This window comes from Salvelinus alpinus, chromosome 6, assembly GCF_045679555.1.
Source record: "Salvelinus alpinus chromosome 6, SLU_Salpinus.1, whole genome shotgun sequence".
In the NCBI taxonomy this organism is placed as follows: Eukaryota; Metazoa; Chordata; class Actinopteri; order Salmoniformes; family Salmonidae; genus Salvelinus; species Salvelinus alpinus.
Genome location: NC_092091.1, coordinates 41,410,203 through 41,425,271, shown reverse-complemented (window position 1 = coordinate 41,425,271; position 15,069 = coordinate 41,410,203). Strand labels below are relative to the sequence as shown.

Below are 15,069 nucleotides of genomic sequence, written 5' to 3'. Positions count from 1 at the left end.
ATATCCATTATGACCTCATCAGTAAGTCTCTGTGTGGTGAGTTTGACCCCATGAGCTCAATAAGATGCTTTTCTGATTATGATTGTTCTGCTTTGCCAGCATATTGTTCTGATTCTTTCCTCTTTCCCTTACAAGGACACAGTGTATGTTAAAGGAAACAGTGCTGTACACCATGGAACCATTGAATAACATCCCATAATGATATTAATCTTGTATTTACCCATTCAGGAAACATCGCCAGGGCGACCAGGGCTAGAAATGTGTATCCATGTGGTAATGGCAATGATGATATTTTCCATCCCCCTCTTCCCCGTCCCCCTTATGAATCACTGGATCCCAGTCTATTGTCCTAGAGAGACTAGTGTAAAACGGAACAAGACCAAATATGATTGGCTGTTTATTGTAAGCCTGTTCAAACAAAGGATAACATGTAGTGGTTGTTGAAGCTTCCTCTCTATGTCAGCTCATGGAACTCTGGGACGGTAGCTCAGTGAGTTATGGGGTGTTCTTATGTACACACACTGTGCTTAGTCACAAGAGAGCCCTTTTCCATAATACTTGGGTCTTTCTATTCCTGGACCTGGTATGTCCTTTCTTTTACCTACAGCCCTAACAGATGTGTGTTATGAAGTCAGCGTGTTGTTATTGTGTGTCCTAGCCTGCCAAAGGAATGACAGTCAGTGCATCTGAAGTAGGTGGATGGTGGAAGAACTCACTACTGTAGTCCAATCCATAATAGAGTGGAGAATGTCAGCCATTTTAGTATTCTCCTGCACACTTGTTTTTTTTACAGGCGGTGCATAACGTTACTCCAAAACAACAGTCAGGCCATCTTGCACAAAAGCTGTCCATTTTAGACAGGGGGCAAGAGTTATAGGTGAGCGACTGCCCCTGTGCCCCATTTATACAATGGTAGGCTAAACACAGTGCTACTGTACTACTGTTGTGTCAGAGCAATGGGTAATTTACATTAGATTCAGTTGAAAGACTTGCCGCCTTTGCCAGAACCTTAGTGTTATTTGCCACTCAAAACTATATTATCCCTGTGTTAGCAGGACTTTTTATTGATCTAGAGAGAGTAAAGGCTGGTATTGTTATTGAGGTTTAAATCAACCGCAGATCTGGTGTATGGGTTGTCTCGGTTTTCACAAATGTTTATGGTACATCTCAGAGGCTGCGTCCCAAATGGTACCTGATTCCCTTTACACCAGACAACTTTTGACCTGGGCCCATAGGGAAAAGATGCCATTTAGGATAAACACAGATTCTCAGAATGTACCAGGTGTGCCTATGAGGGGTTTCCGTTTCCTTCAGTCTAACCCAAGCACTTAAGCATGGGAGAGAGAGATATTTTTCTAGGGCAGAATGTACCAGACAGAGTCAGACATACACAATGTGGAATGGAGAAAAAAAATTGGAGGACTGAGTTTTTTTTGTTGACAGAGCAGGTAGTCCATCCAGGAGTGGAAAATGGAATGCGGGACTCCTGGAATGTTTGGACCAGTCAGGATAATTGAGTGTATCTGGAACAAGAAAATACAAACGTTGGTCCAGGGGTGTGGAAGAATGTGCTTTAGGAAGTCTGGAGAAACATTCCATTCAAAGCTGAGCCCAGAGGCTTCCTTAGATGGCACCACAGAGAATAGAAATAGGAATATCTTCCCTGCTTAGTCTGCACACTGAGCACAGCACAGGATAAATACAATGCACTCCTTCATTCAATGGCCATAAGAAGCTGAAGAACTCTTGACTCTCCTTTCCCATGACGCGGAAGACACATTTCAGTTGAATGCCTTTCATTGGGTCTCTTATGACTATTACATTAAAAAGACCAATATTAGCGAAATGAAATGTGTGCTTTGTTCATATTTCAGTGGTGATGTGAAATGTGTTATTCCCATATACTGCGACGATAATATGCTGGTGTATGCTGACATTAGAAATGATTCTAAAATATGTGTTTTGTTCACTGTGAATATCTGGTATTTCCATTTATTGCCATACACTTTGATATGCTGGGGGACACTGTAGTCTGAACACAATTGGGCAGGTGTATCGGAAAGTGAATGGCTCAGAATAGCCACTGCACCTCCTTGTCCTTGGACTGTGTCAAAGAAGCACCCTTTGTTCTGAGCTGGGGTCAGGGGAGAATGGGTTATTGTCAACCAGTAGTATGAAATGATGTCAATAGTAGAGCCCCGAGAAGCCTCTTTCCTTTTGGTTTTGCGTTGACATTGGCACCTGCTAAACTGGCAGGTATTGCAATAACAAGCCAGAGATGACAGCGACCATCATTCTCAACTTTTCAAAATACACTATGTTAATGAACGTACACATTCTTAAATAATTGGCATTTGAATGAAAAGACTGAAAAACCCAGGTGGTTGTAAATATTAATAACGGTTTGATTACTGATTGTACACTAGCCTTGATTTACATTATTTTAAGTCCAGACACTGTGGTGATATTGTAACCCATTTGTTCCTCGATGGTAAAACGTTGTTACAAAGTAATAGAAAGTTGTTACAAAGTAACAGCCAGCGCGTCTGTGCTTGCGCTGTTTAAGAGCCACACGGTCAATTGTCGGGCTTTGCTGTGCGCTTCACTGGAAATTGCTACATTGGTACACGTGATGATTTGTTAGGGCACGTCATCAGACCGCTTGCTTGCTTGTTGCCTATTTGACCGGATTGGAGCTGTCAGTTCAGTACATAAAAAAAGAAAAACAAAGAAAATCAAACAAAGGTTAACCAACAGAAAGAGAACCGGCAGCATTCGCTCTCTCATACGTTTAGCATAGGCTACGGTTCGAGCTGTTTGTTTGAGCAATTTGAGGGTAACAACAGCGAACGGAACATGGCTGGTGTGATGACAGGTTTTGGTAACTTCACTCACGCCGTTGTTCGAGCTATCCCCTCATCCCTTGCTAAAGAGGCACTGAGGATGAACGTTTTGGATGTGGACCTGGTGAAAGCTCAGCAGGAGCATGAGGTATATGTTGGGGTTCTGAAGCACAAACTCGGGCTGCAGGTGATAGAACTCCCCGCCGATGAGTCACTCCCGGACTGCGTGTTCGTGGAGGATGCCGCTGTGGTTTGCGGTGACACCGCTCTGATCACCAGACCCGGGGCAGAGAGCAGAAGGAAAGAGGTAAATAAAGTGTGTGTGTGTATATATAATATGTATATATATATATATATTATAGAAAAAAACATGTCTCTGTTGACCATTTCTTTATTTGGAGTATTGATATATACTACTGTTGTCATCTTTGGTATTAATGTATCGTATATGTATAACTGTCAACCCCATATCGAGATTATAGCTACATTGTAACAGTAGTAGGCTACAAAGGAAGGATATGTGATTAGCCATCATCAGAACGCCAACGCCCTTGGAAAGATGACCAGATAATATGGTCACACAGTCACATGAGGGTTAACTCACCACTGTCCAACTCAAATTTTATTGGTCACATAAGTACACATTTTTAGCAGATGTTATTGCGGGTGTAGTGAAATGCTTGTCTTCCTAGCTCCAACAGTGCAGTAGTATCTAACAATTCACAACAATACACACATATGTAAAAGTTAAAGAATGCAATTAAGAAATATATACACTACCAGTAAAAAAGTTTGGACACACCTACTCATTCAAGGCTTTTTCTTTATTTTTACTATTTTCTACATTGTAGAATAATAGTGAAGACATCAACACTATGAAATAACACATATGGAACCATGTAGTAACCAAAAAAGTGTTATATATTGTATATTTGAGATTCTTCAAAGTAGCCACCCTTTGCCTTGATGATAGCTTTGCACACACTTGGCATTCTCTCAACCAGCTTCATGAGGAATGATTTTCCAATAGTCTTGAAGGAGTTCCCACATATGCTGAGCACTTGTTGGCTGTTTTTCCTTTACTCTGTGGTCATACTAATTCCAAACAATCTCAACTGGGTTGAGGTCGGGTGATTGTGGAGGCCATGTTATCTGATGCAACACTCCATCACTCTCCTTCTTGGTCAAATAGCCCTTACACAGCCTGGAGGTGTGTTTTGGGTCATTGTCCTGTTAAAAAAACAAGTGATAGTCCCACTGAGAACAAACCAGATGGGATAGTATATCACTGCAGAATGCTGTGGTAGTGATCCTGGTTAAGTGTGCCTTGAATTCTAAATAAATCACTGAAAGTGTCACCAGCAACGCAGCCCCACACCATCACACCTCCTCCTCCATGCTTCACGGTGGGAACCACACATGCAGAGATAATTGGTTCACATACTCTGTGTCTCACAAAGACACGGTGGTTGGAACCAAAAAATCTCAAATTTGGACTCATCAGACCAAAGGACAGATTTCTACCGGTCTAATGTCCATTGCTCGTGTTTCTTGGACCAAGCAAGTCTCTTCTTCTTATTGGTGTCCTTTAGTAGTGGTTTCTTTGCAGTAATTTGACCATGAAGGCCTGATTCACGCAGTCTCTTCTGAACAGTTGATGTTGAGATGTGTCTGTTACTTGAACTCTGTAAAGTATTTATTTGGACTGCAATCTGAGGTGCAGTTAACTCTAATGAACTTATCCTCTGCAGCAGAGGTAACTCTGTCTTCCTTTCCTGTGGTGGTCCTTATGAGAGCCAGTTTCATCATAGTGCTTGATGGTTTTTGCGACTGCACTTGAAGAAACGTTCAAAGTTCTTGACATTTTCGGGATTGACTGACATTCATGTCTTAAATTAATGATGGACTGTTGTTTCTCTTTGTTTATTTGAGCTGTTCTTGCCATAATATGGACTTGGTATTTTACCAAATAAGGCTATATTCTGTATACCACCCCTACCTTGTCACAACACAACTGATTGGCTCAAACACATTAAGAAGGAAAGGAATTCCACAAATTAACTTTTAAGAAGGCACACCTGTTAATTGAAATGCATTCCAGGTGAGTGCTTCATGAAGCTGGTGAGAGAATGCCAAGAGTGTGCAAAGCTGTCATCAAGGCAAAAGGTGGCTACTTTGTGGAATCTCAAATATAAAATATATTTTGATTTGTTTAACACTTTTTTGGTTACTACATGATTCCGCATGTGTTATTTCATAGTTTTGATGTCCTCACTATTATTCTACAATGTAGAAAATAGTGAAAATAAAGAAAAACCCTTGAATGAGTACAGTAGGTGTGTCCAAACTTTTGACTGGTAGTGAAAATATTGGGAAGAACGATGTCGGAGTGGCATTGATTCAAATACAGTAGAATAGAATACAGTATATACATATAAGATGAGTGAAGCAGTAAAATTTGCCTCCTGATTCCTGGCAGAACTCGATATTAGTAGCCTATGTTAGCTATAACAAGAGTAGATGATGAGCATTGTCCTTTACAGTATGTATATTGTAAAATGCAATGCTTTATAAAGACATGTGTCTACCATAATCTTTGATGTGGTTAATACTGACAGCTGTCTAGTCAGATGTGAGCTGTCAAAAGATATGACATTGTAAACTGTGATTCCCTGTTTGCACAGAGTACTAGAGCTCACACAGTAATGAGAGAGCATCTGCATCTCATCATCTGATCTGTCAAAATAGATGCTTTAATTGAAACAGCCATAATTCCTAGGCAGAGGGCTCTTGCATACAGAAAGAGCAGATTACTGCAATGCATGTCAGTCCATTGAAAGCAAAACGTCATTTTTGTGGTATACTGTCCATATTACACCAATAGGTTATACTAACAGCAGGCTATGGACAGGGATATTTCTGCTGCCTGTTTACTTAATAGTGTACCCTAATAAAGAATACTGTGTGAATATGAACAGACTAAATATATGCACAGTATTTACAGTAGAAGTCGGAAGTTTACATACACTTAGGTTGGAGTCATTAAAACTCGTTTTTCAACCACCACAAATTTCTTGTTAACAAACTATAGTTTTGGCAAGTCGGTTAGGACATCTACTTTGTGCATGACACAAGTAATGTTTCCAACAATTGCTTACAGACAGATTATTTCACATATAATTCACTCTATCACAATTCCAGTGGGTCAGAAGTTTACATACACTAAGTTGACTGTGCCTTTAAACAGCTTGGAAAATTCCAGTAAATGATGTCATGGCTTTAGAAGCTTCTGATAGGCTAATTGACATAGTTTGAATCAATTGGAGGTGTACCTGTTCATGTATTTCAAGGCCTACCTTCAAACTCAGTACCTCTTTGCTTAACATCATGGGAAAATCAAAAGAAATCAGCCAAGACATCAGAAAAAATTTGTAGACCTCCACAAGTCTGGTTCATCCTTGGGAGCAATTTCCAAACGCCTGAAGGTACCACATTCATCTGTACAAACAATAGTACGCAAGTAAACACCATGGGACCACGCAGCCGTCATATTGCTCAGGAAGGAGACGCGTTCTGTCTCCTAGAGATGAGCGTACTTTGGTACGAAAAGTGCAAATCAATCTCAAAACAACAGCAAAGGGCCTTGTGAAGATGCTGGAGGAAACAGGTACAAAAGTATCTATATCCACAGTAAAACGAGTCCTATATTGACATAACCTAAAAGGTCAAACTGACTTAAAACAGGGAATTTTTACTAGGATTAAATGTCAGGAATTGTGAAAAACTGAGTTTAAATGTATTTGGCTAAGGTGTATGGAAACTTCCGACTTCAACTGTATGTGCACCCTGGGCTGTAGACTAACTGTGCTGTTCCCTGTCCTCTGTCTGTTGACTAAGGTTGCACATTTTGGGATATATTCAGAGGTGTAAACGTTTCGTGGGAATTAACGGGAATATATGGGAATGTTTTTTGCATTGGATATATTTAACATATCATATGGAGACAGAAACATAAACCTCTTACCTTATCATAAGTGGACATAATTGCAAATGATTAAATCCTAGAAAAATAACTATTTAGTTATGAATTTAACTTTAATTTAAATGAGTTGACTCTTCACATGGAATGATTTCACTGAACAACAAAAGAAAGGGAATATTGAATGATCCCCAATGATCCATCGCATCTCCCAAAAACGTTTTCAACATCTGTAAAATGATAGTCTAGAAACTAGAGCTTGGTTGTCTTTCTCCCAGGCTTCTATGTCTTCTCCCTGGACCTCCTCAATGTCCACCTCTTGAACATCAGACTCTGAGGCCTCAACTTCAGTCACTTTCCAACCTTGTTGAGGATGGCTCGTTGTCAGGCTCAAAAAGCCTCAAATTTGCCCGGTTGGCCACCAATTTTTCAACCCTTGTATTGGTCAATCTGTTGCGTGCTTTTGTGTGTGTGTTCCCAAACAAGGACCAGTTGCGCTCTGAGGCGGCTGATGTTGGTGGGATTTGGAGGATGATGGAGGCAACAGGGGAAAGAGCCTCAGATCCACCAAGTCCCTTCCACCAGGTGGCTGATGAGATATTTTGTCACGACTGCCATATTGCATCTCCATCCAAAGCCCTTGCTTGGAAGTGTTCTTCGCCAGACTGCCAAGAACCTTGTCCTCATCCAGGCCAAGGTGGCGAGACACGGTAATGATGACACCATAGGCCTTGTTGACCTCTGCACCAGACAGGATGCTCTTGCCAGCATACTTGGGGTCCAAAATGTACACTGCAGCGTGTATGGGTTTCAGGCAGAAGTCTTCATGCTTTTTGATGTATTTCAGAACTGCAGTTTCCTCTGCTTGGAGCAGCAGTGAAGTGGGCAGGGCAGTACGGATTTCTTCTCTTAGATCTGCATGCAGAGTCTGAACATCAGACAGGATGACATTGTCTCCCTCAATCCAGGCAATGGCTACTGCTATAGGTTTCAGGAGTTTCAGGCTGCTCACCACGCTCTCCCAAAATACATAATACAGGATCCTCTTGATGGGGCTGTCCATATCGGCAGACTGTGATATTGCCACTTCTTGGAAAGATTCCTTTCCCTCCAGGAGACTGTCAAACATGATGACAACACCACCCCAACGGGTGTTTCTGGGCAGCTTCAATGTGGTGCTCTTATTCTTCTCACTTTGCTTGGTGAGGTAGATTGCTGCTATAACGTGATGACCCTTCACATACCTAACCATTTCCTTGGCTTTCTTATAGAGTGTATCCATTGTTTTCATTACCATGATGTCCTTGAGGAGCAGATTCAATGCATGAGCAGCACAGCCAATGGGTGTGATGTGAGGGTAGGACTCGTCCACTTTAGACCAAGCAGGCTTTATGTTCGCAGCATTGTCTGTCACCAGTGCAAATACCTTCTGTGGTCCAAGGTCATTGATGACTGCCTTCAGGTCATCTGCAATGTAGAGACCGGTGTGTCTGTAGTCCCTTGTGTCTGTGCTCTTGTAGAATACTGGTTATGGGGTGGAAATTATGTAGTTAATTATTCCTTGCCCACGAACATTCGACCACCCATCAGAGATGATTGCAATACAGTCTGCTTTCTCTATGATTTGCTTGATCTTCACTTGAACTCTGCATCCAGCAAATTAGTAGATAAAGCATGTCTGGTTGGAGGGGTGTATGCTAGGCAAAGAACATTCAGAAATATCTTCCAATACACATTGCCTGTGAGCATCAGAGGTGAACCAGTTGCATACACAACTCGAGCAAGACATTCATCAGCATTTCTCTGACTACATACAGTATTTGCAAATGTACACAGCTTTTCCTTCTACATTACTGGAGTGAAATGTCTCCATACATCAGATAGTGCCAGTGGTATTTTCCTGTAAAGATCAGATAAAAATGAGTAAAAAATAATAATAATACAATTCCACATACAGATAAATAGTTAAGCAGTTAGATTAAAGAACTCCTTTGCAAGATAAATGTTTTCAAATTAAACATGTATGGAAACAGGTGAATTAACACTCCTCAGTTAGCAGGCTCAAGCAAGCTAAAACCCACATGGTAGCAAAAACTAACTAGCAGAAATTGTTAACAAGTTAGAAATTATTTTAACACACATTGCTGTAGGCTACTATTTTCTAGTTAACAAAAAATCATGTATGTCAAATAAAATATATTCACCCCACCCAATATTGTAATCAAAACTTACCAGAAAGTATGTAGTTTTTGGCTCAGACAGTGTAGTAGTCTCAAGATCTTGAGAATCACCTGTACATGTGATGGAAGAGTGCACTGCACATGTGATGGAACAATGCTCTGTGCATGCAGAGGGTTGCAATTCCATTGAATTGGGGATAGTTTAACCAAAATATGCCACAAGACCTAGAATTGTCTTATGTGTATCCCACAAGAAAGCATCACTGTTAAAAGCTAACTTTTTTGGTGAATTTAAGCAATATTCCAGGGCTTAATCTCCCTTGAAAATGTTGGGGAAAATCCTTGAAATTTACCGGAAAATTTCCGACCCTTTGTAATCCTACTGGTGAGTGTGTTTGAAGTTTGGATGAGCTCTCTGAAAGCCCCTGTCATAACGTATTAGACTCACCCCCTCTGGGCTCAGGGCTGCTAATGGGCCCCGGCCATACCATTGGGAGAGGATATTGATCTGTAAATCTCCTGGGGTTCATAATGGCTCTCGACATACAGGAAATGTATTGGTCAAAGGTTTGGTCAGCTGGACTGTTTTGGATCTGACTAAAGTGTGTCCATGCAGTGTAGTGTTTTACGGTATAAAATGGAAGAGGTATGGTTTACTTAGAGAGAGTTGTGATCATGTAACATTTAGCTTTCATAAAGCCTTTATGACCATGACATAAAGAGTCGTAATGCCCTGCCAAGTCTAAAGTATTAGTCGGGCAGAAGACCTGGGATCGATACTCCGTTACTCGGTTGGTCACATTGGTGGATCAGAGAACTATGCTTGCGTGAAGAGACCTGAAGACTGGTGTTAGCTCCCAGAGCTAATGCTTAGGGTTTAGTTTCGTGAGTAATCCTTGCCACCACCAAGACACACCCATCTGTCAGAACCTTGCCAGCAGCTGTTTCCCCCCACTCAATCACAACAAACAAACCCCCTGCAGGTTGAGTTCAATAACTATAGGCCGAGATGCCGTAGAAAGCATTGAATAGGTCAGTAGCCTACAGAGTAATATGAGAAGAATGCAATTGCTAAGTGTATGTAGATATTCTAAACTAAATGTTTTGATAACTTTCGAATGTAGTAACAGGTCCATGTAGAATTAACAATCCTTTACATAATACCAAAGAAGCCATGATATGCTAATATAACAATGTGCACCTTTCACCTTTCATTGTCATTCCCTGCCGATACAGGTACTGTGCCTATCGGCATTTTGTCTGGTGGTAATGGGTAGAGGTGTGCCGAGTAGTCGGACAAAACGAGTATCGTAATGGATATGGACAATTTTCTGGATACGATTATGACCCGAGTAGTTTTAAGTAATTATCCGTGATCGAGAAAAAAATGTGGTTGCCAGCACGCACGCATCTTTCTCATGTCAGTCAGTCAAGTTAGGTTTTACGTGGTCTAAATCACTCAACTGGCTAGTTTACCAGTCTGTAAAAAGAAGGGTGGGCTGTATGTTGATCCTGCTGCTCTGATTGGATAGAGTGAAGCTGTATTTCTCTGTCCACTCGCTTCAGAATTTCACACAATCACTTTCACTTCGCTGTTTCGGGTCTGGTCATTCAGACTGCTGCTGCCTACTGTTAGCCTCCTACTATGATACATCAAAAGGCAAGGAAGTTTGCTATCAAGCTATCAATGTGCATATTATCTAACAAGCGGGGTGAGGGTAAGGAAAACGAAACACTGACATTGCGCAGAACACTGCGCATTCTGATTGATAGCAAACTTGTCTGCCTGCTGCAAGTTGAAGACACAGACACAGGTCAGACACACACACACACCCCTCAACGGCTCCTAATTTGCAGCTTGTTTGGTCTATAAACGTGCAGGGAGATAGGTATTTTGGCAACATCTACTTAGGCATGTTAAAAATGTCTACGTTTTTTCACGAGTATCATCCGATCCGACTATCAACTGGCTATTTACGGATATGATTTCGAAGACAAGTATGGCCATGTTGGCACACCCCTAATAAGGGGTCTATCTTGGCAAACATGTCAGAGATACTGGTCGGTCATGCACAAACACATACACACAGTGAGCAACGATTACATTATCAATGGTGGTTATGATTAGCATGGTGGAACCAACCTGATCACTGCGTTCACCTTTCTATTTCACTTTTTTGTGTGTGTTATACACGTTTTTTCTTCAAGTTTCCGGGATGTGACGTGCATCACACTTATATCAGTACATCAAGAAACTTCTATTAGATCAAATAAGCCTCACGTATCAAAATAGCAATTCATGTTTATCTTGACTAAATTCGACACTCTCATTTCCCCCCCCCCCATACAAAAACTCCTCACCTGTTTAATAGTTAGGGATCTGCTTAACGTGGACAGATTTTGGGCAGAGATAGGGCTCTCGCTTCGCCTCCCTCTCTCTGGTTAGAAGAATCAATCGTGATCACACAGCACATTTACTGTTTAAACCTCAGGGGTATTAACATGCCTCTCTACAGTCTTACATGTGGATTCTCTTCTTGTCTTTCCACTGACAAACAAACAGGCTGTTTTCTCCATAATTGGCACAGCCGCTGTCTTCTGATCCCAGAGGTAAATGAGTCCAGCATCATTAAAGAGCTTATATTATAGCCTATCGGTGTGTGTGTGTGTGTGTATGTCACCGTGAGCACAGCCTTCAGTCTGGATTAACCATGCTTTATTGGCTGGAACATAGGGAAGAAAGCACAGTCCTCTGATCTCTCTCTGTATCCCAGATCCCAGCCCTCTTAGTTAGTTATTTGTGACTGCCACTGCCAATTTACTGGTTAGATGAACCAGACTTCCTATAAACACTGTTTGTGTCACGGCCGTCAAAGGAAGTGGACCAAGGTGCAGCGTGGTGAGCGTACATTTTCTTTTTATTTGTTAAAATGTCACCACAAAACAATAAATAACAAAAACGACCGTGAAGCTTACAGGGCATAAGTGCCACTAACAAAGTCAACTACCCACAACGAAAGGAGGGAAAAAAGGCTACCTAAGTATGGTTCCCAATCAGAGACAACGATAGACAGCTGTCCCTGATTGAGAACCATACCCGGCCAAAACATAGAAACACAATCTCATAGAAAACAAAACATAGAATGCCCACCCCAAATCACACCCTGACCAAACCAAATAGAGACATAAAAAGGCTCTCTAAGGTCAGGGCGTGACAGTTTGTGTATTGTTGTGAATTGTTTTTAGATACTACTGCACTTTTAGATACCACTGCACTGTTGGCGCTAGGAACACAAGCATTTCGCTGCACCCGCAATAACATCTGCTAAATATGGGTATGTGACCAGTAACATTTCATTTGATTTGATTCGGACTTTTCACCGAAGCGGTAGTTAGCATTTGCTCACGAAACTACATCTAACTTCCTTCATACTGCACGCAGAGACATAAAGATGATATCCATGGGTCCATCTTAATTGCCAGAATCTAGCAGTATCCCTTTAAGTGATCTTGTTTTTATAAGGCGCTTGCATAATGCATGAATAAGTTATTCATGGCTATGGTAAATTGTAGTAGGCTTTGTTTTTGTAATTTCATCCTGGTCTCATGTAACCCAATGGTGGAAGCTCTATCTATGTTCTTCACATTGGAGATTATATACCAAGATTACACTCGTTGACGGTTGACAGAATTTGTAATCAGGCTCATCCTTGTGAAGTCCAGAGGCTTCTTCAACAAAGAGAATTTAGTTGTAAAAGGGGAACGAAAAACTGGTTGTAAGAGCCACTTAATATGTGGAAAGAAACTACATTAGAATATATTTTAGTTGTGTTATTGAATAGAAATGGTATATTGTTTATTATGGGAAATATGTATATGGGTCTTTCTTTTAACTAGGGTCCCAGTAAAGATGTCCTACACTGGACAACTTGTTACAGCTGTTGATAATAATCTGCAAAGAAAAATTGTCATTACATTAAGATATAAGGGGGATCATAGCTATGCTGAACACAAATCTAAACGCAACATGCAACAATTTCAGCGATTTTTTTTTTTTTTTTTTTTATTTTTTTTTTTTTTTACTGAGTTACATTTCATATAAGGAAATCAGTCAATTTAAATAAATACTTAGGCCCTAATCTATTGATTCCACATGACTGGGCAAGGACGCAGTCATGGGTGGGCCTGGGAGGGCATAGGCCCACTCACTTGGGAGCCAGGTGCACCCACTAGGAAGCCAAGCCCAATCAATCAGAATACGTTTTTCCCCACAAAGGGGCTTTATTACAGACAGAAATACTACTCAGTTTCATCAGCTGTCCGGGTGGCTGGTCTCAGACGATCCCGCAGGTGAAGAAGCCGGATGTGGAGGTCCTGGACTGGCATGCTTACACATGGTCTGCGATTGTGAGGCCAGTTGGACATACATCCAAATTCTGTCAAATTGGTCAGTAACCTCTTTTGTGTGGAGTGCCAATTTACAATGTATCCTACCATTTCTAATGAGCTGCGTGCCAGTTATGATTTTCATATGTGCATTACAACTAATTGTGTCTATTGAATGTCTAATTGCCCACAAACTGAAGAATTCCATGGCTCGCTAAACAGAGGCGCTGTCCATTAGCACGACACAAGTAATGTTTCCAACAATTGTTTACAGACAGATTATTTCACTTATAATTCACAGTATTACAATTACAGTGGGTCAGAAATGTACATACACTAAATTGACTTTGCTTTTAAACAGCTTGGAAAATTCCAGGAAATTATGTAATGGCTTTAGAAGCTTCTGATAGGCTTGATATAATTTGAGTCAATTGGAGGTGTACCTGTGGATGTATTTCAAGGTCTACCTTCAAACACAGTGCCTCTTTGCTTGACATCATAGGAAAATCAAAAGAAATCAGCCAAGACATCAGAAAAAAAATTGTAGACCTCCACAAGTCTGGTCATCATTGGGAGCAATTTCCAAACGCCTTAAGGTACCACGTTCATCTGTACAAACAATAGTACGCAAGTATAAACACCATGGGACCACGCAGCCATTATACCGCTCAGGAAGGAGACGCATTCTGTCTCCTAGAGATGAACGTACTTTGGTGCGAAAAGTGCAAATCAATCCCAGAACAACAGCAAAGGACCTTGTGAAGATGCTGGAGGAAACAGGTACAAACATATCTATATCCACAGTAAAACGAGTCCTATATCGACATAACCTGAAAGGCCGCTCAGCAAGGAAGAAGCCACTGCTCCCAAACCGCCATAAAAAAAACAGATTACGGTTTGCAACTTCACATGGGGACAAAGATTATACTTTTTGGAGAAATGTCCTCTGGTCTGATGAAACAAAAATAGAACTGTTTGGCCATAATGACCATCGTTATGTTTGGAGGAAAAAGGGGTATGCTTGCAAGCCGAAGAACACCATGAAGCACGGGGGTGGCAGCATCATGTTGTGGGGGTGCTTTGCTGCAGGTCGCAAATGGGTCTTCCAAATGGACAATGACCCCAAGCATACTTCCAAAGTTATGGCAAAATGGCTTAAGGACAACAAAGTCAAGGTATTGGAGTGGCCATCACAAAGCCCTGACCTCAATCCCATAGAACAATTTGTGGGCAGAACTGAAAAAGAATGTGCGAGTAAGGAGGCCTACAAACCTGACTCAGTTACACCAGCTCTGTCAGGAGGAATGGGCCAAAATTGTGGGAATCTTGTGGAAGGCTACCCAAAACATTTGACCCAAGTTAAACAATTTAAAGGCAATGCTACTAAATAGTAATTGAGTGTATGTAATCTTCTGACCTCCTGGGAATGTGATGATATAAATAAAAGCTGAAATAAATCATTCTCTACTATTATTCTGACATTTCACATTCTTAAAATAAAGTTGTGATCCTGACTGACCTAAAACAGGGATTTTTTTACTTGGATTAAAAGTCAGGAATTGTGAAAAACTGTGTTTAAATGTATTTGGCTTAGGTGTATGTAAACTTCCGACTTCAACTGTAGATCTTTGTATTGTACTTTCTGATTTTCTCCATTGTTTGGTTGAGTTTGTTTGGCAAG

At 41.0% G+C, this 15,069-nt stretch overlaps 1 protein-coding gene across 2 annotated transcripts in view; it reads left to right on the top strand.

Annotated features, from left to right (window-relative positions):
• Positions 1–15,069, top strand: part of LOC139578713 (N(G),N(G)-dimethylarginine dimethylaminohydrolase 1-like) — a 125,867-nt gene that overhangs the window by 2,011 nt on the left and 108,787 nt on the right. The window contains exon 1 of one of the 2 annotated variants that reach the window (XM_071406671.1): positions 2,518–3,150. The exons of the other annotated variant lie outside the window; for it this stretch is intronic. Within the exon in view, the coding sequence (XP_071262772.1) occupies positions 2,857–3,150 (294 nt within the window). The 5' untranslated portion in view covers positions 2,518–2,856. Of the gene's footprint in view, positions 1–2,517; positions 3,151–15,069 lie in introns of those variants that run through there. 2 annotated transcript variants of the gene reach the window in all.